General features: G+C 69.5%; 4 protein-coding genes across 9 annotated transcripts; 1 reads left to right on the top strand and 3 right to left on the bottom strand.

Moving 5' to 3' along the window:
• Positions 1-150: 150 nt before the first annotated feature.
• Positions 151-4,197, bottom strand: PEX19 (peroxisomal biogenesis factor 19). Of its 3 annotated transcripts, none has more exons than XM_082072928.1 (8): positions 4,051-4,197; positions 3,380-3,468; positions 3,142-3,307; positions 2,487-2,572; positions 1,951-2,106; positions 1,150-1,227; positions 455-499; positions 151-360 (listed from the first exon to the last, which is right to left on the bottom strand). In XM_082072928.1, the coding sequence occupies exons 1-8, from the start codon at positions 4,103-4,105 to the stop codon at positions 307-309; spliced, it is 729 nt and encodes a 242-aa protein (XP_081929054.1). In that variant the 5' UTR covers positions 4,106-4,197; the 3' UTR covers positions 151-306. The 3 variants fall into 3 exon arrangements, with proteins under 3 accessions (XP_081929054.1, XP_081929052.1, XP_081929053.1); XM_082072926.1 differs by having other exon boundaries at positions 1,150-1,326; positions 4,051-4,196; XM_082072927.1 differs by having other exon boundaries at positions 1,150-1,326; positions 3,142-3,286; positions 4,051-4,196.
• Positions 4,198-4,531: 334 nt separating this feature from the next.
• On the bottom strand, positions 4,532-12,279 carry FCER1G (Fc epsilon receptor Ig). 3 transcript variants are annotated; one of them, XM_082073296.1, is made up of 6 exons: positions 12,273-12,279; positions 6,286-6,367; positions 5,471-5,562; positions 5,260-5,301; positions 4,980-5,003; positions 4,532-4,841 (listed from the first exon to the last, which is right to left on the bottom strand). In XM_082073296.1, exons 2-6 carry the CDS (start codon positions 6,341-6,343, stop codon positions 4,785-4,787), a joined length of 273 nt encoding a protein of 90 aa, XP_081929422.1. In that variant the 5' UTR covers positions 6,344-6,367; positions 12,273-12,279; the 3' UTR covers positions 4,532-4,784. The 3 variants fall into 3 exon arrangements, with proteins under 3 accessions (XP_081929422.1, XP_081929424.1, XP_081929423.1); XM_082073298.1 differs by lacking the exon at positions 12,273-12,279 and having other exon boundaries at positions 4,980-5,000; positions 6,286-6,456; XM_082073297.1 differs by lacking the exons at positions 4,980-5,003; positions 12,273-12,279 and having other exon boundaries at positions 4,532-4,833; positions 5,231-5,301; positions 6,286-6,456.
• Positions 6,729-11,246, bottom strand: NDUFS2 (NADH:ubiquinone oxidoreductase core subunit S2). Of its 2 annotated transcripts, XM_082073125.1 has the most exons (14): positions 11,105-11,246; positions 10,843-10,949; positions 10,054-10,244; positions 9,136-9,256; positions 8,822-8,934; positions 8,651-8,725; positions 8,480-8,557; positions 8,300-8,385; positions 8,073-8,192; positions 7,858-7,987; positions 7,509-7,604; positions 7,245-7,328; positions 6,950-7,007; positions 6,729-6,832 (listed from the first exon to the last, which is right to left on the bottom strand). In XM_082073125.1, exons 1-14 carry the CDS (start codon positions 11,209-11,211, stop codon positions 6,795-6,797), a joined length of 1,404 nt encoding a protein of 467 aa, XP_081929251.1. In that variant the 5' UTR covers positions 11,212-11,246; the 3' UTR covers positions 6,729-6,794. The 2 variants fall into 2 exon arrangements, with proteins under 2 accessions (XP_081929251.1, XP_081929252.1); XM_082073126.1 differs by lacking the exon at positions 8,651-8,725.
• Positions 12,280-13,840: 1,561 nt separating the features above from the next.
• Positions 13,841-17,468, top strand: ADAMTS4 (ADAM metallopeptidase with thrombospondin type 1 motif 4). Its single transcript, XM_082072978.1, has 9 exons — positions 13,841-14,006; positions 14,691-15,014; positions 15,204-15,336; positions 15,418-15,588; positions 15,677-15,963; positions 16,051-16,237; positions 16,315-16,490; positions 16,563-16,738; positions 16,827-17,468. Exons 1-9 carry the CDS (start codon positions 13,866-13,868, stop codon positions 17,233-17,235), a joined length of 2,004 nt encoding a protein of 667 aa, XP_081929104.1. The 5' UTR covers positions 13,841-13,865; the 3' UTR covers positions 17,236-17,468.
• The last annotated feature ends 62 nt before the right edge of the window (positions 17,469-17,530 follow it).

Below are 17,530 nucleotides of genomic sequence, written 5' to 3'. Positions count from 1 at the left end.
ATTGTAGGGTCTCCCTGTGCCCCCCGTGTTATTGTAGGGTCACCCCACAACCCGCTCATGTTATTGCAGGGTCACCATGCTGTGTCACTCGGGGTGTCCCCCCCTCGGCCACCCCTGCCTCAGTTTCCCCAGGCGGGAGCCAGCGTGGGTGCCAACGTGTTTATTGGGGACATTTGGGGACAGCCGCGCGTCCCCGGGGTGGGGGGTCCCCACGCCCCCACCCCCATGAGACAGCAGAGCCCGGGCTGCTCATCCTCATCTTCATCCTCATCCTCGTCGGGGTGTTAATTAGTGCATAACGAGGCTCTACATGAGGCGACACTGCTCGGCGCCGGGCAGCTCCATGTTGAGACCAGGGGGCTGCGGGGATGGGGCGGGGGGGGGGGGTGAGTTGGGGGACCCAGGCATCCGGGGGGGGTCCGGGCAGGTCCCCCCACCCCCTGGGGACACTCACCGTGTCCCCCGCCAGCTCCTTGGGTGGGTGGCCCAGCTCCTGCAGCTGTGGGGACACACAGGGGGGGTCAGGGTGGTTCGGGGGGGTCACGGCAGCTCAGGGCGGGTCAGGGTGGTTCTAAGGGGTCAGGGGGGTCAGGGCGGCTCAAGGAGGGTCGGGGGGGGGTCAGGGTGGCTTGAGGGGATTGGGGGGCTCAGGGCAGCTTTGGGGGGGTCAGGGTGGCTCTGAGGGGTCAGGGAGGTTCAGGGCAACTCAGGGGGGTCAGGGTGGCTCAAGGGGTTCAGGGGGGTCAGGGTGGCTTGGGGGGGTCATCAAGGCAAGTCAGGGCAGCTTGGGGGGGTCAGGGCGACTCAGGGGGGTTCAGGGCAGCTCTGGGGGGGGTCAGGGTGGCTCTGGGGGGGTCAGGATGGCTCAGGGCGGCTTGGAGGGGGGTCAGGACAGCTTGGGAGGATCGGGGTGGGTCGGGAGGGTTCAGGGCAGCTCTGGGGGGGTCAGGGTGGCTCAGGGTGGCTTGGGGGGGTCAGGACAGCTCGAGAGGATCACAGGGGGTCAGGGCAGCTCGGGAGGGTTCGGGGGGGTCAGGGCAGCTCGGGAGGGGTTCAGGGTGGCTCAGGGGGCGTCAGGGCCGCTCAGGACAGCTTGGGGGGCTCAGGGCGTGTCAGGGGTGTCCCCGTGTCCCCCCGCACGGCGCTGACCTGCTGCATGAGGTCCAGGAGGGTCTCGAAGCGCGCGCGCCGCTCCGCCTCGCCCTCGCCGGGCCGCTCGCCCTCCAGCTGCCGGCAGATGCGGCACATGACGCTGTGCTGCTCCCGGTACCGCGCCGCCTGCTCGGCCGGCAGCGCCGCGCCGTGCTGCTGCAGCCACTCGGGGTACTGCGGGGACAGCGGCGTCACGGGGGGACCCCGCGTGGCCCCCCAGCCCGTCCTCAGCCCCATGGAGACCGCGGGGTCCAGGCGGAGGGAGGGGATGGACAGACAGACCCTGGGGTCTCCATGGAGGGAGGGGATGGACAGAAAGACCCTGGGGTCCCCATGGAGGGAGGGGATGGACAGACAGACCCTGGGGTCCCCATGGCAGGAGGGGAGGGACAAACAAACCCCGCGGTCCCTGTGGACAGAGGGGATGGACAGAAAGACCCTGGGGTACCCATGGAGGGAGGGGATGGACAGACAGACCCCGGGATCCCTGTGGATGGAAGGGAAGGACAGACAGACCCCGGGATCCCTGTGGATGGAAGGGAAGGACAGACAGACCCCAGGGTCCCTGTGGAGGGAGGGGAGGGACAGACAGACCGCGGGATCCCTGTGGAGGGAGGAGAGGAACAGACAGACCCCAGGGTCGCTGTGGATGGAGGGAATGGACAGACAGACCCTGGGGTCTCCGCAGAGAGAAAGGAGACAGACAGCCAGACCCCGGGGTCTCCGTGGACGGAGGGGATGGACAGACAGACCCCAGGGTCCCTGTGGACGGAGGGGACAGACAGCCAGACCCCAAACCTTGTCAGTGATCTCCTTGAGCGAGGGGTAGAGCAGGTCCTTGGAGAGCAGGCTCTGCATGACGCCGCGCACGGCGGGCAGGACGCCGGCCTCGCCGTCCCCGTCCTCCAGCCCCAGCCCCGCCAGCGCCGTCACCAGCTCCTCCTCGGCCGGGCTCTGCGGGGACACAGAGTCACAATGTCAGGGGTTGGAAGGGACCCCAAAAGCTCATCCAGTGCAACCCCCCCGGAGCAGGAACACCCAGCTGAGGTTCCACAGGAAGGTGTCCAGGGGTTGGAATGTCTGCAGAGAAGGAGACTCCACACCCTCCCTGGGCAGCCTGGGCCAGGCTCTGCCACCCTCACCCCAACAAGTTGCTTCTCATCTTCCAGCGGAACCTCCTCTGTTCCAGTTTGCACCCATTGCCCCTTGTCCTGTCCCTGGTTGTCACCAGCAGAGCCTGGCTCCATCCTCCTGACACTGCCCCTTTCCATCTTGATCCCCAGGATGGGGTGACAGGACACGGTGAGCGGGGGGCCCGGCCGGTGCCCCGTTACCTGCAGGTCAGTCGCGTTCTTGGCCAGGCCGCTCAGCGTGTCCCTCAGGCAGGAGGTGAATTCCTGTTGCGACGCCGCGTCGCTCCCTGCGGGGACCGGGAGACGCCATTGGGGACGGGGACACCGCTCAGAGTCTTGTTGTTGGGACCGCATCCCTAAATGGGTGTCCCACAGCACCCCAAACCTTCCCCCTCTCCGTGGAGGATTGGGGAGCCCCCAGTACATGGGGGGACACCTGGTGCTGTGACAACGCAAAGGTGTCAACTGGCGTTGAACCAAACCCGGGTCCCTTGGGGCAGTGGGGGGTCCTGGGGGGTGCAGGGAGTGCCTTGGGGGGTCCTGGGGGGCCTGCCGCCCCCTTGGTGTGTACCAGTGCCACGGGGCAGTGGGGGGTCCCAGGGAGCAGTGTGGGGTTCCAGGGGGTCCTGGGGGGCAGCGTGGGGTCCTGGGGGGCAATGGGGGGTGCCGTGGGGCTGTGGGGGTTCCTGGGAGGCCACAGCGCTCAGCCACTCTGCCCACTGCCCCCTCGGTGTGTGACAATGCCATGGGGCAGCAGGGGTCACAGGGGGCAATGTGGGGTTCTGGGGGGCAATGTGGGGCCCCAGGGGGCAGCAGGGGGTCCTGGGGGTCCCGTGGGTCCCGGAGGTGCCCTCACCCACTCTTCCCGCCGCCTCCGAGAGCCTCTGGAACTGCTCCACCAGCTGCGGCTCCTCCCGCGCCAGCTCCTGCATGGCGGCCTCGAACTCGGCGGCCGCCTGGGAGGCCAAGTCGCCCTCGAAGAGCTCGTGGAAGAACCGCTCCTGCGAGGCGAACAGCGCGGCCTGGGCGGGGGCACGGTCACCCGGCGGGGACCGGCGCGCGCGTGCCCCCCGTCACCCCCCGGGGTGTCACACCTGGGCGCTGGCGCTGGGCGGGGGCGGCGCCCCGGGTGGGGGCGGCGGGGGGGGCGCCGGGCGGGCCTTCTCGAAGTCGTCCAGGGCACCTGGGGGAGGAGATGGGATGAGGGGACCCCCCTGGATCCCCCCGCCCCGTCCCCAAAGTGACGTCCTGCACCCCTGAGAGCCCCAGCTGGGTCCCCCCACCTGGCTGTGCCCCAATAACTGCAAGACATTGCCCCCGGGTAACCCCCAGCCCCATTATACCCCAGTAACCCCACCACACCCCAGTATCCCCACTACACCCCAGTATCCCCATTACACCCCAGTAACCCCCAGCCCCATTACATCCCAATAATCCCATTACACCCCAGTAATCCCATTACACCCCAATATACCCCAGACCCACTCCACTCCCAGTCACCCCATTACACCTCAGCAACCCCCAGCCCCATTACACCCCAATAACCCCATTACACCCCAATAACCCCCAGTCCCATCGCACCCCAGTAACCCCCAGCCCCATTATATCCCAGTGACCCCATTACACCCCAGTAACCCCATTCCACCCCAATATACCCCAGACCCACTCCACTCCCAGTCACCCCATTACACCCCAGCACCCCCAGCCCTACTGCACCCCATAACCCCGGTGCCCCCGGGTCCCCCCGCCCGCCGGCCCCGCTCACTGTCCAGCAGCTCCTCCAGCTCCGGGTCAGGCCCCGGCTCCGGCTCCGCCGCCATCTTGGCGCCGCTCCGCCTCCGCCGCCAGGGGGCGGGACCGCCGAGCCCCGCCCACGGGGAGACCACGCCCCCACCCACCCCCGACACGCCTACTGATAGGCCACGCCCTCCATGAAAGCCCCTCCCATTACGAGGCCACGCCCTCCAGAGCCACGCCCCTCGCGGCGCAGATCCGCCGTGCGCCCGCCAGGCGGCGCCACAGAGGGTGGGGGTTGGTCCCGGGTCTGGGGTCCCAGATTTGGGGGTCTCAGCCCCTCCGGGTCCCAGTTCCTGGGGGGTCCCAGCCCTTGTGGTCCCAGCTATGGAGCTCCCAGATTTTGGGGACCCAGCCAGGACCAGGTGCCACCCGCGCAGCCCCCCAAGCGCCATCCTGCCCCCCCCAGCCCGGTGTCACCACCGCCACCTCCGCGGTGACACAAACGCTCCTGCCCCTCAGTGCTGCTTTATTAGGGGGTACGGCAGAAAAAAGAGGGGTACAGCAGGACCGGGGGGGCACCCCCGGGCAGCTTCACCCCCCACCCCCCAGGCTCCGGGGGTCCCGGCACCGCGGCAGCCCCAGCCTGGACACGGTTTGGGGCAAAACCAGCGATTTCCAGGGGAAAAAGCTCCGGTTCTCCATCGCAGTCCCGGGTGGGGGGCGTCCGGGGGGGGGACGACGAGGGGTGACATCGCGGGGGGGTCAGGACTGTTGGTACTGGAGGGTCTCGTACATCTCCTGGCTCTCTCCGCTGAGCCCCTGCAGCAGAGGGGGGTTACGGGGTCCCTGTGTCCCCCCAAGGGCTCCCACCCGACGTGTGCGATGTGTCACGGTGCCCCCCCCAGAACGGGACCACCCCCCCCGCCCCCGGGGACGCGTCACCTCCCGTTGACTTACGGTGTAAACCGCTTCTTCTGTCTGCTCCGGGAAAGAGAAAGAGAAGGAGCTTTAGGAGGTGGGGGGGGGACACGGACACACCCGCCCCCCCCAGCCCCCTGCACCCCCCCAATCTCCAGGGAAGCTGGAGATTGGGGGGGTGCAGGGGGCTGGTGGGGGGGGCGGGTGTGTCCGTGTCCCCCCCCAGCACCCTCAATTCCCTTCGCTGGGGGGTCCATGCCTCCCGGGGTGCCCCAGCACGACCCCCCCACCCTGGATTCCCCCCCCCGCACCCCGTTACCTCCTTGCCGGGTCGTTGCTGCGACTTGCGGTGAACCAGGAACTGGGGGGGCGAGGGGGTCGCCAAAAAGACAAACAAACAAATAAGAAGAGGGAAAAGGTCCACGGGGAGTGGGGGAGCACCCGCTGCGCCCCCCCCCCCGGAGTCGCCCCAACAAAAGGGGGTTCAGGCGGGTCCGGGGGGGGTTAGGGGGGTCCAACCCTGCGCTCACCCGGAGGCGACAGTAGAGGACGGTGATGACGAGGCCGTAGAGGAACAGGATGGCGTCCAGCACGTAGCACAGCTCAGGCTCCATCAGCGCCGCTGGGGGGGACACGGGGGGTCCCAGGGCAGCGTCACCCCAGGATGGACCCTTGGGACCCTCCCGGACACCCAGAGCTCCCGTGTCCCCCTCCCATGGGAGTGCAGGGGGTCCCGGAGGGTTCCAGGGGTGGCGGCAGCGCCCATGTCCCCTCAGACAGTCACACATCCCTGGGGTGGCCCCCCCCGCGCCACCAGCACCCCGGGGATGCGATGGGTCCTGGCTTGTCCCCAAGGGATGGTGACAACAGCAAAGGAACCGGCACAAGGGCTGCGCACACACCAGCTGCTCCCTGGCCCCCCGGGACCCCCCTCCCTGTCCCCCCCAGCCGCTCCCTGTCCCCCTGGGACCCCCATCCCTGTCCCCACCTGCTGCTCCCCTTACCCCCAGGATCCCTGTCCCTGTCCAGCCACCCCCTGTCCCCACAGGGTCCTTGTCCCCATCCCCTGGGTCTCCTGTCCTCAAAGGGTCCCTGTTCCCACCCATGCTCCATGTCCCCCTGGGACCCCCTTCCCTGTCCCCATCCAGCCACTCCCTGTCCCCCCTGTCCCCATCCAGCCACTCCCTGTCCCCCGGGACCCCTGTCCCTAGAGAGTCCCTGTCCCAACCCAGCTCCTCTGTTTCCCCCAGGACCCCTGTCCCTGTCCCCAGAGGGTTCCTGTCCCCACAGGGTCCCTGTCACCACCCAGCTGCTCCATGTCCCCAGGACCCGTCCCTGTCCCCACCTGCCGCCGGGAGCCGCAGCAGCAGCAGCGTGGCCGCGAGCAGCAGGTGGGCGCCCATCGCCCTGGGTGTCCTGGGGGGGTCCTGGGGGGGTGCGGGTGCCGGTGCCCCAGCCAGCGCCCGCAGCACCAGCACCTTCCTCCCGAACTCGCGCCACCCCCCTCGCTTCCCCTCCCGCAAAGGGTGGCGGGGGTGTTGCTCAAGGGCCAGGGGAACTGTCCCCAAGTGTCACCCGTCCCCCTCGTGGCCCCCCCGTCCTGCTGTGGTCAGGAGGGGGGAAGCAAAATCCCTCCCGGTTCCCCCGGGGGGGCTGCGGCCGTGGGAAGGGGAAGCTCAACCGCAAGCCCGGCATGGGGAGGAAGAGCCGGGCTTTACTGGGCTTTGCTGGTGTTACTGGGCCCACGGGTTCCGCCTGGGGGGGTAAAGAAGCGCTGGACACACGCGACACCATTTAGTCTTTATTGAACTCAACAACGGGGGGGTTGCACACGCAGCAGGAGACGCGGGGGTGTCACCGATCCACCTCCCCGAAGACGATGTCCTGTGTGCCTGGGGGGGGACAGGGGTGTCAGGGCAGGAATGGCCCCCAAACCGGGGCAGGGACCCCCCAAACCGGGGCAGGAACCCCCCAAACCGGGGCAGGAACCCCCCGGGGAGGGGACATACCGATGATGGCCACCACGTCCGCCAGCATGTGGCCCCGGGCCATGCGATCCAGCCCAGCCTGCGGAGCACAGGGACCCCCGTCAGCCCCCCCCAAACCCCGGGGAGGGGCCGAGCCCCCCCCAGCGTGGGTGTGGGGGGAAGTGGTCAGTTATCAGCAGAGAAAGGAAGCGGCAGAGGCACGAGGGGACACGTGGCCCCATGGGACACTCGGGTGGTGGCCCAGGGACCCCAGCTTGCTATGGGGGGGGGGCAGCTGTGCCCCCCCCAGCCCAAAACCCCCCTCGGCCGCTCCTACCAGGTGTGCGAATCCCGGCGCCTTGATCTTGCAGCGGTACGGGCGGCTGCTGCCGTCAGACACCAGGTACACGCCGAATTCACCCTGTGGGGACACGGGGACAGGGCTGGTGACACAGGGACATCGGGCCCCCAAGGAATAGTCTGGGACAAGGGCAGAGCCCTGGGGACAAGGACAGGTCACCCCACTGGTGACAGGAGCCCTGCGGTGTCCCCAGAGCATCGCAGGGGACACGTGTGACCGTCACGCCGTGACAAGTCGCACCTTGGGGGCCTCGATGGCCGTGTAGGTGGCTCCGGGGGGCACCTGGTAGCCCTCGGTGTAGAGCTTGAAGTGGTGGATCAGCGATTCCATGGAGGTCTGTGGGGAGGGGACGGCGTCACCGGCGCTGTCACCGCGGGCAGGACATGCCGGCGTCCCCCACCCGTGCTGTGGCGGAGTTTTGGCCCCCCCCGTGGCGCAGGGCCCGATGCGGCAGCCGATAATCCGGCAAAACCATCCACATGAGCAGCTGACGCACCAAACCGCGGTTCCTGCTGCTGCGGTGAGGCTGGGGGGGACAGGAGCCCCGGGGGGGGACAGGAGCCCCAGGGAGGGGACACAACACAGTCACCTTCATCTCCGCCCGCTTTGGTGGGGAGATTTTGGCGTCGTCCACCTTGATCTCCCCCTCGGGCATCTTGTTGAGGCACTGCAGGATGATGCGCAGCGACTGCCGCATCTCCTCCACGCGGCACAGGTACCTGCGGACCCCCTGGTCAGCACCCGCAGCCCCCCGGGGGGGTGTCAGACCCCAAGGGGCCCCCCCAGAGCCGGGGGGTGACACACCTGTCGTAGCAGTCGCCGCGGGTTCCGATGGGGACGTCGAACTCCACCTGGTCGTAGACGTCGTAGGGCTGGGTCTTGCGAAGGTCCCAGTGGATCCCTGAGCCCCGCAGCATCACCCCACTGCGCAAAGGGGGGTCAGCGCCTGCTGGGGGGGTCCCGTGCCCCCCAACGGGCCCCAAAGCGGCTGGGGGGATGTGGGAGCCCCCCCTCAGTGTCCCCAGCCCCACCTGAAGCCGTAGTTGAGCGCCTCCTCCGCTGTGATCACACCAATGTCGACCGTGCGGTTCTTCCAGATGCGGTTGTTCGTCAGCATCTGCGGGTGGGGGGGTCGGTCAGCAGGTCCTGGGGGGGGGGTCGGGGACTGTCCCCAGAGCTGGGGGACATGGGGGACACACATCTTCTCTCACCTCCTCCACTTCATCGATCCGCATGGAGAAATTCTTGACGAACTCGTAGATATCGTCCATCAAGCCCAGGGGCAGGTCCTGCATGGGGGGGACAGTGAGGGTGACACCCTTGGCAGGGTCATCACCCACGGGGGGGACGCGGGGACACCCCGTGGGCGCGGGGGGGCTCACCTGGTGCACCCCCCCGGGGCGGATGTAGGCGGCGTGCATCCGCGCGCCCGAGACGCGCTCGTAGAACTCGAACATCTGCGGGGACAGAGGGGACAACGCTGCACCCAACCCCCCCCGAGCCCCCCCCAAACCCCCACGCGACTCCCCCATTGCGGTGACACCGGCTGGTACCTTCTCCCTCTCCTCAAACATCCAGAAGAAGGGGGTCATGGCGCCGATGTCCAACGCGTGCGTGGTCACCGCCATGATGTGGTTCAGCAGCCGCGTTATCTCTGCAAAGAGAACTGGGGGGGCGCGGGGGGGTCAGGGGTGCGGGGGGACCCCCTTGGCCCCCCCATGTGTCCCTGGGGAGGGGGAAACGGCGGTTGGGGGCGCGGAGAGATGGGAGATGCCACCCTGGGCAATATGGGGGGTGTAAAGGAGCTGGAGCCCCCCCAAAAGTGTTGGATGGGGGGGGCGCGGGATCCCCCGGGATCGGGTCTCACCTCGGATCCACTGCGCACGCAGGGGGGGGCGGATGTTGAGCAGCTTCTCCACGGCCAGCGAATACGCCTGCTCGTTGCACATCATGGACACGTAGTCCAGGCGGTCGAAATACGGCAGCGCCTGCGGGACAGACGGCGCCCGGCGGCGGCCGCTGGAGCGGACAGACGGACGCACCGAGATCCACCCCCGGGACCGGGAGCCCGGGACCCCCAGCTCCATTATAACCCACAACCCCATTACACCCCAGTAACACCCAGACCCGTTATATCCCAGTAACCCCATTACACCCCAGTAACCCCCAGACCCATTGCACCCCAGTAACCCCCAATCCCATTATAACCCAATAAGCCCATTACACCCCAGTAACCCCCAATCCCATTATAACCCATAACCCCCAGCCCCATTGCACCCCAGTAACCCCATTACACCCCATAATCCCCAGTCCCATTACACCCCATAATCCCCAGCCCCATTACAGCCCAGTATCCCCATTACACCCCAGTAACCCCCAGCCCCATTACACCCCAAGAACCCCATTATGCCCCAGTAACCCCCAGCCCCATTACACCCCAATAACCCCACTATACCCCAGTAATTCCCAGCCCCATTGCACCCCAGTAGCCCCCAGCCCCATTACACTCCAGTAACCCTATTACACCCCAGTAAGCCCCAGCCCCATTACACTCCAGTAACCCCATTATACCCCATAACCCCCAACCCCATTACACCCCAGTAACCCCATTCCACCCCAGTAACCCCCAGCCCCATTCCACCCCAGTAACCCCATTCCACCCCAGTAACCCCCAGCCCCATTGCACCTCAGTAACCCCATTCCACCCCAACAACCCCGCTATACCCCAGTAATTCCCAGCTCCATTGCACCCCAGTAACCCCATTGCACCCCAGTAACCCCTCACCTGCAGATACGTCTTGTACTCGATGAGCTTCTCGGTGCCGCGGTGCAGGAGCCCCACGTGGGGGTCGCACTTCTTCACCGTCTCCCCGCTCAGCTCCATCACCAGGCGCAGGACGCCGTGCGCCGCCGGGTGCTGCGGCCCGAAGTTGATGGTCAGGCTGGACACCTTCTTGTGCGCCAGAGGGTCCTTGTCTGCGCCGGAAAGGGGGGACACGGGGGGGGTGTTCAAACCCTTCGCGGCAGCGCGGACGCACAGACGGACGCCGGACAGACGGCCAAGCCGCGCTGGGGCTTGGCTGGACTTTGGGAACGCGGCGTCCCCAGCGCCCTGGGCCGGGGCCAAGCGCCTGGGCTGCCTGGGGATGCAGGGGGGGGCCCGCAGAGCCCCGACACCCCCACACCCTGAGTCCCAGACCCCAGGGCACCCACACCCACTGACCCCCGTGGGGCCCCCAGGGCCCCCCTGAGTATTCAGGGGGACCCCGAATAGCCTCTCAGAGCCCCCCAGGGCACCTGGCTCCACCCTGAGTATTCAGGGGGACCCCAAACAGCCTCTCAGAGCCCCCCAGGGCACCTGGCTCCACCCTGAGTATTCAGGGGGACCCCATGAGGGGTCTCCGCAGGACCCCTGAAGCCCCCCCAGAGCCCCCCCGCGCCCTGTTCCCACCTGGGCCCCCTTCCCCACCCCCCGGGCCCCATTCCCCGTTCTCCCCAGGGCCCCGTTTACCCCCCCGGGCCCCGTTAATTCCCCCCCCGGGCCCCGTTAATTACCCCCCCGGCCGCCTCTCACCGTTCCAGGGCGGCGGGACCCACTTCTCCGTCTCCTTGCTCGGGTACATGACAGCGCCGGCGAACTGCTGGGCCCACTCCACATCGGGCTGCCACTGCCGCGCCGCCCTGGGGACCGGCCGGGCCGTGAGGGGGCGACACCGGGACCGGGACCCACCGGGACCGGGCGCCACCGGGACCGGACCCCACCGAGACCGGACCCCACCGGGACCGGGCCCCGCCGCCCCTGCCCGGCCCCGCCGCCCCGCTCCCGCCGTTCTCACCGCGCCGGGGCCGGCCCCAGCGGCGCCGCCGCCGCCCGCAGCCCCGAAGGTGCCCGGAGCCTCCCGAGCACCCGCAGCGCCGCCATGTTGCCCTTGGCACCGCGCATGGGCCGCCCCGCCCACACGCTGCGTCAATGGGCGGGGCCGGGGTGCCATGTTTGGGGAGGGCGAGCGAAGGGCTGAGGCGCCGCCATGTTAACCGAGGGCAACACCCCCCCCCCACCCTCCCCTCAACCCTCCATCTTTACTAAGGGAAACATCCGGGAAACGGCTATTGGAGCCGCTGCCATCTTTGTGCCGGGCAGCGAGACGGGGCGGTCCCGGGGAGACAGAGATGGGGACAGAGAGGACGGGGGTGGGACAGAGGGATGGGGTTGGAGAAGGAGGGGAGAGGGGTGGGTATGGGAACAAAGCGGGTAGGAACAGGGGTGAGAGGGGTTGGAAGGGACAGAGGGGACAGAGTGACGGGGACAGGCCGAGCAGAACACGCTGGGCAGAGCAGGAGCAGCGTGTCCCGGTGTGATGGCGGGGGGGGAACATGTCCCCAGGTCTCCCCACTCGGGGACTGCAGCGCCGGGAGGTGGCTCCTGTCCCCTCTGTGACACCCGCAGTGTCCCCATGCGGATACCAGGGATGGGGACAGGCACTGGGGTGCCATGCGGGTGCCCAGGGGGGTGACCAAAGTTGTCCTGTGTCCTCCCTCTGGCCAAACTGCACCCCCCCCCCGCTCCAGCATCATTTGTCCCCCTCACACGTCCAGCTGTGCCAGGACACTCTGTGTCCCCTGTCCCCCGCCATGTCCCCACAGCCGCGGGGTCACACCGGCCCCGCGGCCTCACCCTGCGTCACCGACCCCGGTGACGCCAGCGCCCGCGGAGCCCCCACGTCACGGCTGTTCCCGGCCCGGCATGAGTCATGGTGGCCGCACGGGTGATGCCGGCCAGATGTTGCAGATGTTGGCCACTGGCCACCCCCCCAGCTGGGGACACCCTGAGGGGGCTGGAGCCGGCCCTGGGCAGCCAGGGGGTCCCCCCACACTGGGGATGCTGGGGATATTGGAACTAGGGATGCTGGAGCTGGGGATGCTGGAGCTGGGGATACAGGAGCTGGGGGATGCTGGAGCTGGGGATACAGGAGCTGGGGGATGCTGGAGCTGGGGTGCTGGAACTGGGGGTGCCGGAACTGGGGGTGCTGGAGCTGGGGATGCTGGAACTGGGGATACAGGAGCTGGGGGATACTGGAACTGGGGGTGCTGGAACTGGGGATGCTGGAACTGGGGATACTGGAACTGGGGATACAGGAGCTGGGGGATACTGGAACTGGGGGTGCTGGAACTGGGGATGCTGGAACTGGGGATACTGGAATTTGGGATACTGGAGACAGGGATACTGGAGACAGGGATACTGGAGCTGGCAGATGCGGGAGGTGCCGGATGCTCAGGTGCCGGGTACCGATGCTGGCAGGTGGTGATCGGAGCAGTTGTCCCACCCCAGGGCTGCAGCTGTGCCGGATGCCGGAGCCAGCGGATGCCGCAACCCCTGGGACGCCGGCTCCGGCGGATGGTGACAGCAGCGGATGCTGGAGCCCAGCAGATGCCACCACAGCAGGTGCCAGGTCGCGGTGGCTCTCGGTGGCTCCACGGCCCTGGCAGTGTCACCGCTCCCGGCCGTGTCACCAGCAGGTCCCACGGGTGCCGCCGAGCACCCGCGGTGGCGGCACAGAGGCCCTTTGTGCGGCGGCACCCGGTGCCACCGGCCGCTTTTGTGCGCGGCCGCGTCACCCCCTTGTTCTCCCGGGGACAGCGGGGACGGCACCGGCAGCACCGGGGCCACACAGGGCACCCCAGATGGGGGGGCCGGGCGGGCTGGGGCAGGACGGACAGACAGATGGACGGACGGGTCTGACTCCCCCGTTCCCAGAAGGGAGGAAGCAGGATGCGGCCCTGGGGGTGGGGACTCGAGGGGTGACACAGCGGGTGGCCCTGCTGGGAAGTGCGGACATGGGGGGGGACAGAAGGGCTGGGGGGGGACAGGGAGGATGAGGAGGATGAGGAGGGATGGAGGGGATGCAGCAGGGGGGGGTTTGGGGGCAGCGGGTGCTGTGGAGCCACCCCAGGGTGCCCCACGCTCACCCCAGGCACCCCAAGCAGATGCCCACCCTGACTCCGACCCCCCCACCCCGGGGGTGGCCCCGCAGCCGCCCCAATGAGGGGTCATGGTGGGAGGATCCTGGGGTTCCGGGGGGTGCCCCAGTGGGAGGTTCCAGTGGGGGGGGTTCCCAGTGTGGGGTCCCTGTGGGGGGGACCAGGTCGGGGGTTCCAGTGGGGAGTTCCAGTGGGGGGGTCCCATTGGGGAGTCCCAGTGGGGGGTCCAGGTGGGGGGGTCCCGGTAAGGGATCCAGGTGGGGGGGTCCCGCTGCGGGGTCCCTGTGGAGGGGTTACAGTGGGGGGGTCCCGCTGCGGGCATCTCAGTGAGGGGGGTCCCGGCGAGGGTCCCAGAGGTGGGGGCCCAGTGCGGGGTCCCAGTGGGGGGGTTCCGCTGGGGGTGTCCCGGTCAGGGGGTCCCGGTGCGGGGAATCCCCAACCCCGCTCCCCAGGGACCGTCTCTGCCTTCCCGGAACGAGGGGGCCGGTTCCCCCCCCGCCGGGGGCTGCCCCGCTCCGCCCCGCCCGTCCCGCCCGTTAAAAGGCGGCGGCGGCGGCGGCGGCAGAGCCGCGGGGACCCGCTGTCGCCTCCTGCTGTCGCTGTCGCGGTGCCCGGGCCATGCGCCGCGTGCTCCTGGTCGCTGCTGTCGCTGCTGTCGCCGCTGTCGCCACCGCCGCCCCCGACCCCGCGTGTCCTGTCACGGCAGCGGACGAAGCCGGGACACGGTCCCGCGTGGGGCCGGCCCCGAGGAGAGCCAAGGTACGACCGGGCCGGGACACCGGGACCGGGCCGGGCCGGGATGGGATGGAGCGGGACACATCGGACCGGGATGAGCTGGGACTGGGACGGGCTGGGATGGACCGGGATAGATTGGGATGGACCGGGACAGGCTGGGACACACCGGACCGGGACGGGCTGGGACTGGGACGGGCTGGTGTGGACCGGGATGGGCTCGGACTGGGATAGATTGGAATGGATTGGGATGGACCGGGACTACCGGGACAGGCTGGGACACACCGGACCGGGATGAGCTGGGACTGGGATGGACTGGGATGGACCGGGACACACCGGACCGGGAGACAGGCTAGGACACGGCGAACCGGGACTGAGATGGGCGGAGCCCGGGATGGGGCGGGACACACCGGACCGAGATGGGCCGGGACTGGGATGGATTGGGACGGACTGGGATGGGGCGGGACACACCGGCCCGGGATAGCCCGGGAGGGGCGGGACCAGGGCCGGACCGGACCGCGCGAACCCTCTGCCTCCGGGGGCAGCGCCGGGACCCGCCCCGGGGGAGTGACCGGGGCTGCGGGACCCTGAGGACACCGGGGCGCTGCTGCGGGGTCCGTGGCCGCCAGTTTGCGCTGGGCTGGGCGGGGCCGGTGCTGGGGGGCATCGGGACATATCCGGGACGCACCCAACGCCCCGCTCCCCCGGCAGCGCTTCGCCTCGGTGCCGCGGTACGTGGAGATGCTGGTGGTGGCGGACGAGACGATGTCGCGGTTCCACGGTGCGGGGCTGCGGCGGTACCTGCTGACGGTGCTGGCGGCGGCCGCCCGCTCGTTCCGCCACGGCAGCCTGGGCAATGCGGTGGAGCTGCGGGTGACGCGGCTGGTGGTGCTGGGCCAGGGCACCCCGGGACCCCCCATCACCTCCAACGCCGCCCAAATGCTCCGCAACTTCTGCCAGTGGCAGAAGGGGCTCAACGTCCCCGACGAGGACAGTCCCCTCCACTTCGACACCGCCATCCTCTTCACGCGGCAGGTGCGGGGGGTGACGGTTTGGGGGGGCTCGGGGGGGTTGGGGGTCCCTTTGGGCTGGCAGGGTTCCCCCCATGGTGTTTGGGTCCTGGCCAAGCCCGTGGGGTGTCCGTGGTTTCGCGGGCTGGCGGGGTCCCCATGGCCAGGTTTTGGGGTGTCCCCGAGCCCCCTCCCACCCTCCGCATGCCCCCAGGACTTGTGTGGGGCGGCCACTTGTGCCACGCTGGGCATGGCCGACGTGGGCACCGTGTGCGACCCCGAGCGGAGCTGCGCCATCGTGGAGGACGACGGGCTGCAGTCGGCGTTCACGGCCGCACACGAGCTGGGTGAGCGGTGGGGCCGGGGCGGGGGGCTCCACCGCTGCCCCTGAGCCTCCCCAGGGCTGACAACATCGTCCCCCGGCACAGGCCACGTCTTCAACATGCTGCACGACACCTCCCAGCCCTGCCGGGAGCTGAACGGCGCCGCCGGAGCCGCCCGCCGGGTCATGGCTCCCGTGCTCTCCTCGCTGGAGCCCGGCGAGATGTGGTCACCGTGCAGCGCCCGCTTCATCACCGACTTCTTGGACAACGGCCACGGTACGACCCAGCGCGGGGGGTGACGGCGCAGGGCGGGGGGTCCCGGCGCCTTCGGGGACCCCGGTGCAGCGGTGCCGTCTCCCCGCAGGTCACTGTCTCCTGGACAAGCCTCCGGAGTGGCTGCAGTTGCCGTCGGCGCTGCCGGGCAGCGTGTACCCGCTGGCGCGGCAATGCCAGCTCGCCTTCGGGCCCGAGTCGCGGCACTGCGGGGACCTGCAGCCGCCCTGCACCTGGCTCTGGTGCACCGGCCAGGCCGGCGGCCGCTCCGTCTGCCAGACCAAGCACTTCCCCTGGGCCGACGGGACGCCGTGCGCACCGGGACGCGTCTGCATGGACGGGCTGTGCGTGGGCGGCGCCCGTGTGCGGGAGCTCACCGTGAGTCCCGGGCTGGGGGGGCTGCGGGGTGGGCGCCCACCCGCCAGCGCCGTTTTGACCCCCTCCCGTTGCGTTTCGCGGCTGCAGACACCCGTGGACGGCGGCTGGGGGCCGTGGGGGCCGTGGGGCGGCTGCTCGCGGAGCTGCGGCGGCGGCGTCCGCCTCTCCCACCGCAACTGCACCGCACCGGTGCCGCGGCACGGCGGCCGGTACTGCGAGGGCAAGCGGACCCGCTTCCAGTCCTGCAGCGTGGAGGAGTGTCCCGGCAGCACCCGTGAGTGGGGGCGGCGGGGGGGTCACACGGCTGGGGGGGCTGGGGGGTGCCGGCGGTGCTGACCGTGCCCCCCGCAGCCCTCACCTTCCGCGAGGAGCAATGCGCCGCCTACAACAACCGCCCCGAGCTCGTCAGGGGGCTCCCGGCCCCCCAGGACTGGGTGCCGCGCTACAGCGGGGTCCCCGAGCGCGACCAGTGCAAGCTGACCTGCCAGTCCCGCACCCTGGGCTACTACCACGTCCTGCAGCCGCGGGTGAGCGTCGCCCCCGGTCCCCCCGCGCCCCGCGGTGCCGCCGGCGGGCGCTGACGTCGGGTTGTGCCGCAGGTCGCCGATGGGACCCCCTGCTCCCCCGAGGGCACCGGGGTGTGCGTGCGGGGCCGCTGCGTCCCCGCCGGCTGCGACCGCGTTATCGGCTCCAAGAAGAAGTTCGACAAGTGCATGACGTGCGGCGGCGACGGCTCCGGCTGCTCCAAGGTCTACGGCTCCTTCTCGAAAGCCCGGTAAGAACCCGATGGCGGCGGTGGCGCTGCGGGGACGCCACCTCCGGGCTGCCATCGTCCTCCCCCTCAACCCCGCTGTGCTCCACAGCTACGGCTACAATGACGTGGTGACCATCCCGGCGGGGGCCACGCACCTCTTGGTGCGGCAGATTTCGGCGGCGGGCGGCGAGGACGTTTTCCTGGCGCTGCGGCGCCCGGACGGCGGGTCCCTGCTCAACGGCGGCTACGTCCTGGTGCCGTCCCCGACGGACGTGGCCCTGCCCGGCGGCGTCACCCTACGCTACAGCGGGGCCACGGCGGCCACCGAGACGCTGGCGGGCCGGGGGCCGTTGCGGGAGCCGCTGGTGCTGCAGGCGCTGGTGGTGGACGAGCGGCAGCCGCCGCGGTTGAAGTACAGCTTCTTCGTGCCGCGGGCACCGCCGCGCTCATCGGCGGCCTGGGAGAAGCAGAAAGCCGAGATCCTGGAGATCCTGAGGAGCCGCCGGCGCCACAAGTAGCAGCAGGAGGGAGCGATGCCGGCGGCACCGCAGCGACTATTTATTTGGTTATTTATTGCCCGCGGCGGGTTCGCGCCGCGGTCACCGCATCTACCTCAGCCCCTTCGCGGGGCAACCCCTGGGCAGGCCCAGGGCACCCCCTTTCCCCGCCCCGGCTGTACCCCCCCCCCAGCGCAGCCCCCCGCACTGTCACGTAGCTCAGCGCGGTTATTTAAAGCTATTTATGGAGCGGCCGGTGTGGTGTGTGTGTGATCGGCCGTGCCAGGCGCGGCGACGTCCCGGGGCGCAGCTGCGG

This window comes from Streptopelia decaocto (genome assembly GCF_964273445.1).
Source record: "Streptopelia decaocto genome assembly, chromosome: 26".
Classification (NCBI taxonomy): domain Eukaryota; kingdom Metazoa; phylum Chordata; class Aves; order Columbiformes; family Columbidae; genus Streptopelia; species Streptopelia decaocto.
This window is presented reverse-complemented; position numbering and strand designations above follow the sequence as displayed.

Excerpts from the sequence above, each read along its gene's own strand:
- ADAMTS4 (XM_082072978.1), top strand. The coding sequence starts at position 13,866 with ATGCGCCGCGTGCTCCTGGTCGCTGCTGTCGCTGCTGTCGCCGCTGTC. Across the intron at positions 15,337-15,417 it reads CACGGCCGCACACGAGCTGG|GCCACGTCTTCAACATGCTG; the intron begins GTGAGCGGTGGG and ends CCCCCGGCACAG. Across the intron at positions 16,739-16,826 it reads GGCTCCTTCTCGAAAGCCCG|CTACGGCTACAATGACGTGG; the intron begins GTAAGAACCCGA and ends TGTGCTCCACAG.
- PEX19 (XM_082072926.1), bottom strand. The coding sequence starts at position 4,105 with ATGGCGGCGGAGCCGGAGCCGGGGCCTGACCCGGAGCTGGAGGAGCTG. Across the intron at positions 3,308-3,379 it reads CGCCCAGCGCCAGCGCCCAG|GCCGCGCTGTTCGCCTCGCA; the intron begins GTGTGACACCCC and ends GCCCCCGCCCAG. Across the intron at positions 361-454 it reads AGGAGCTGGCGGGGGACACG|CCCCCTGGTCTCAACATGGA; the intron begins GTGAGTGTCCCC and ends CCATCCCCGCAG.
- FCER1G (XM_082073296.1), bottom strand. The coding sequence starts at position 6,343 with ATGGGCGCCCACCTGCTGCTCGCGGCCACGCTGCTGCTGCTGCGGCTC. Across the intron at positions 5,563-6,285 it reads GCTGCGGCTCCCGGCGGCAG|CGGCGCTGATGGAGCCTGAG; the intron begins GTGGGGACAGGG and ends TGTCCCCCCCAG. Across the intron at positions 4,842-4,979 it reads CAGAAGAAGCGGTTTACACC|GGGCTCAGCGGAGAGAGCCA; the intron begins GTAAGTCAACGG and ends CCTCTGCTGCAG.
- NDUFS2 (XM_082073125.1), bottom strand. The coding sequence starts at position 11,211 with ATGCGCGGTGCCAAGGGCAACATGGCGGCGCTGCGGGTGCTCGGGAGG. Across the intron at positions 7,988-8,072 it reads CGCGGCGACTGCTACGACAG|GTACCTGTGCCGCGTGGAGG; the intron begins GTGTGTCACCCC and ends GGGGGTCCGCAG. Across the intron at positions 7,008-7,244 it reads CGCCGGGATTCGCACACCTG|GCTGGGCTGGATCGCATGGC; the intron begins GTAGGAGCGGCC and ends TGTGCTCCGCAG.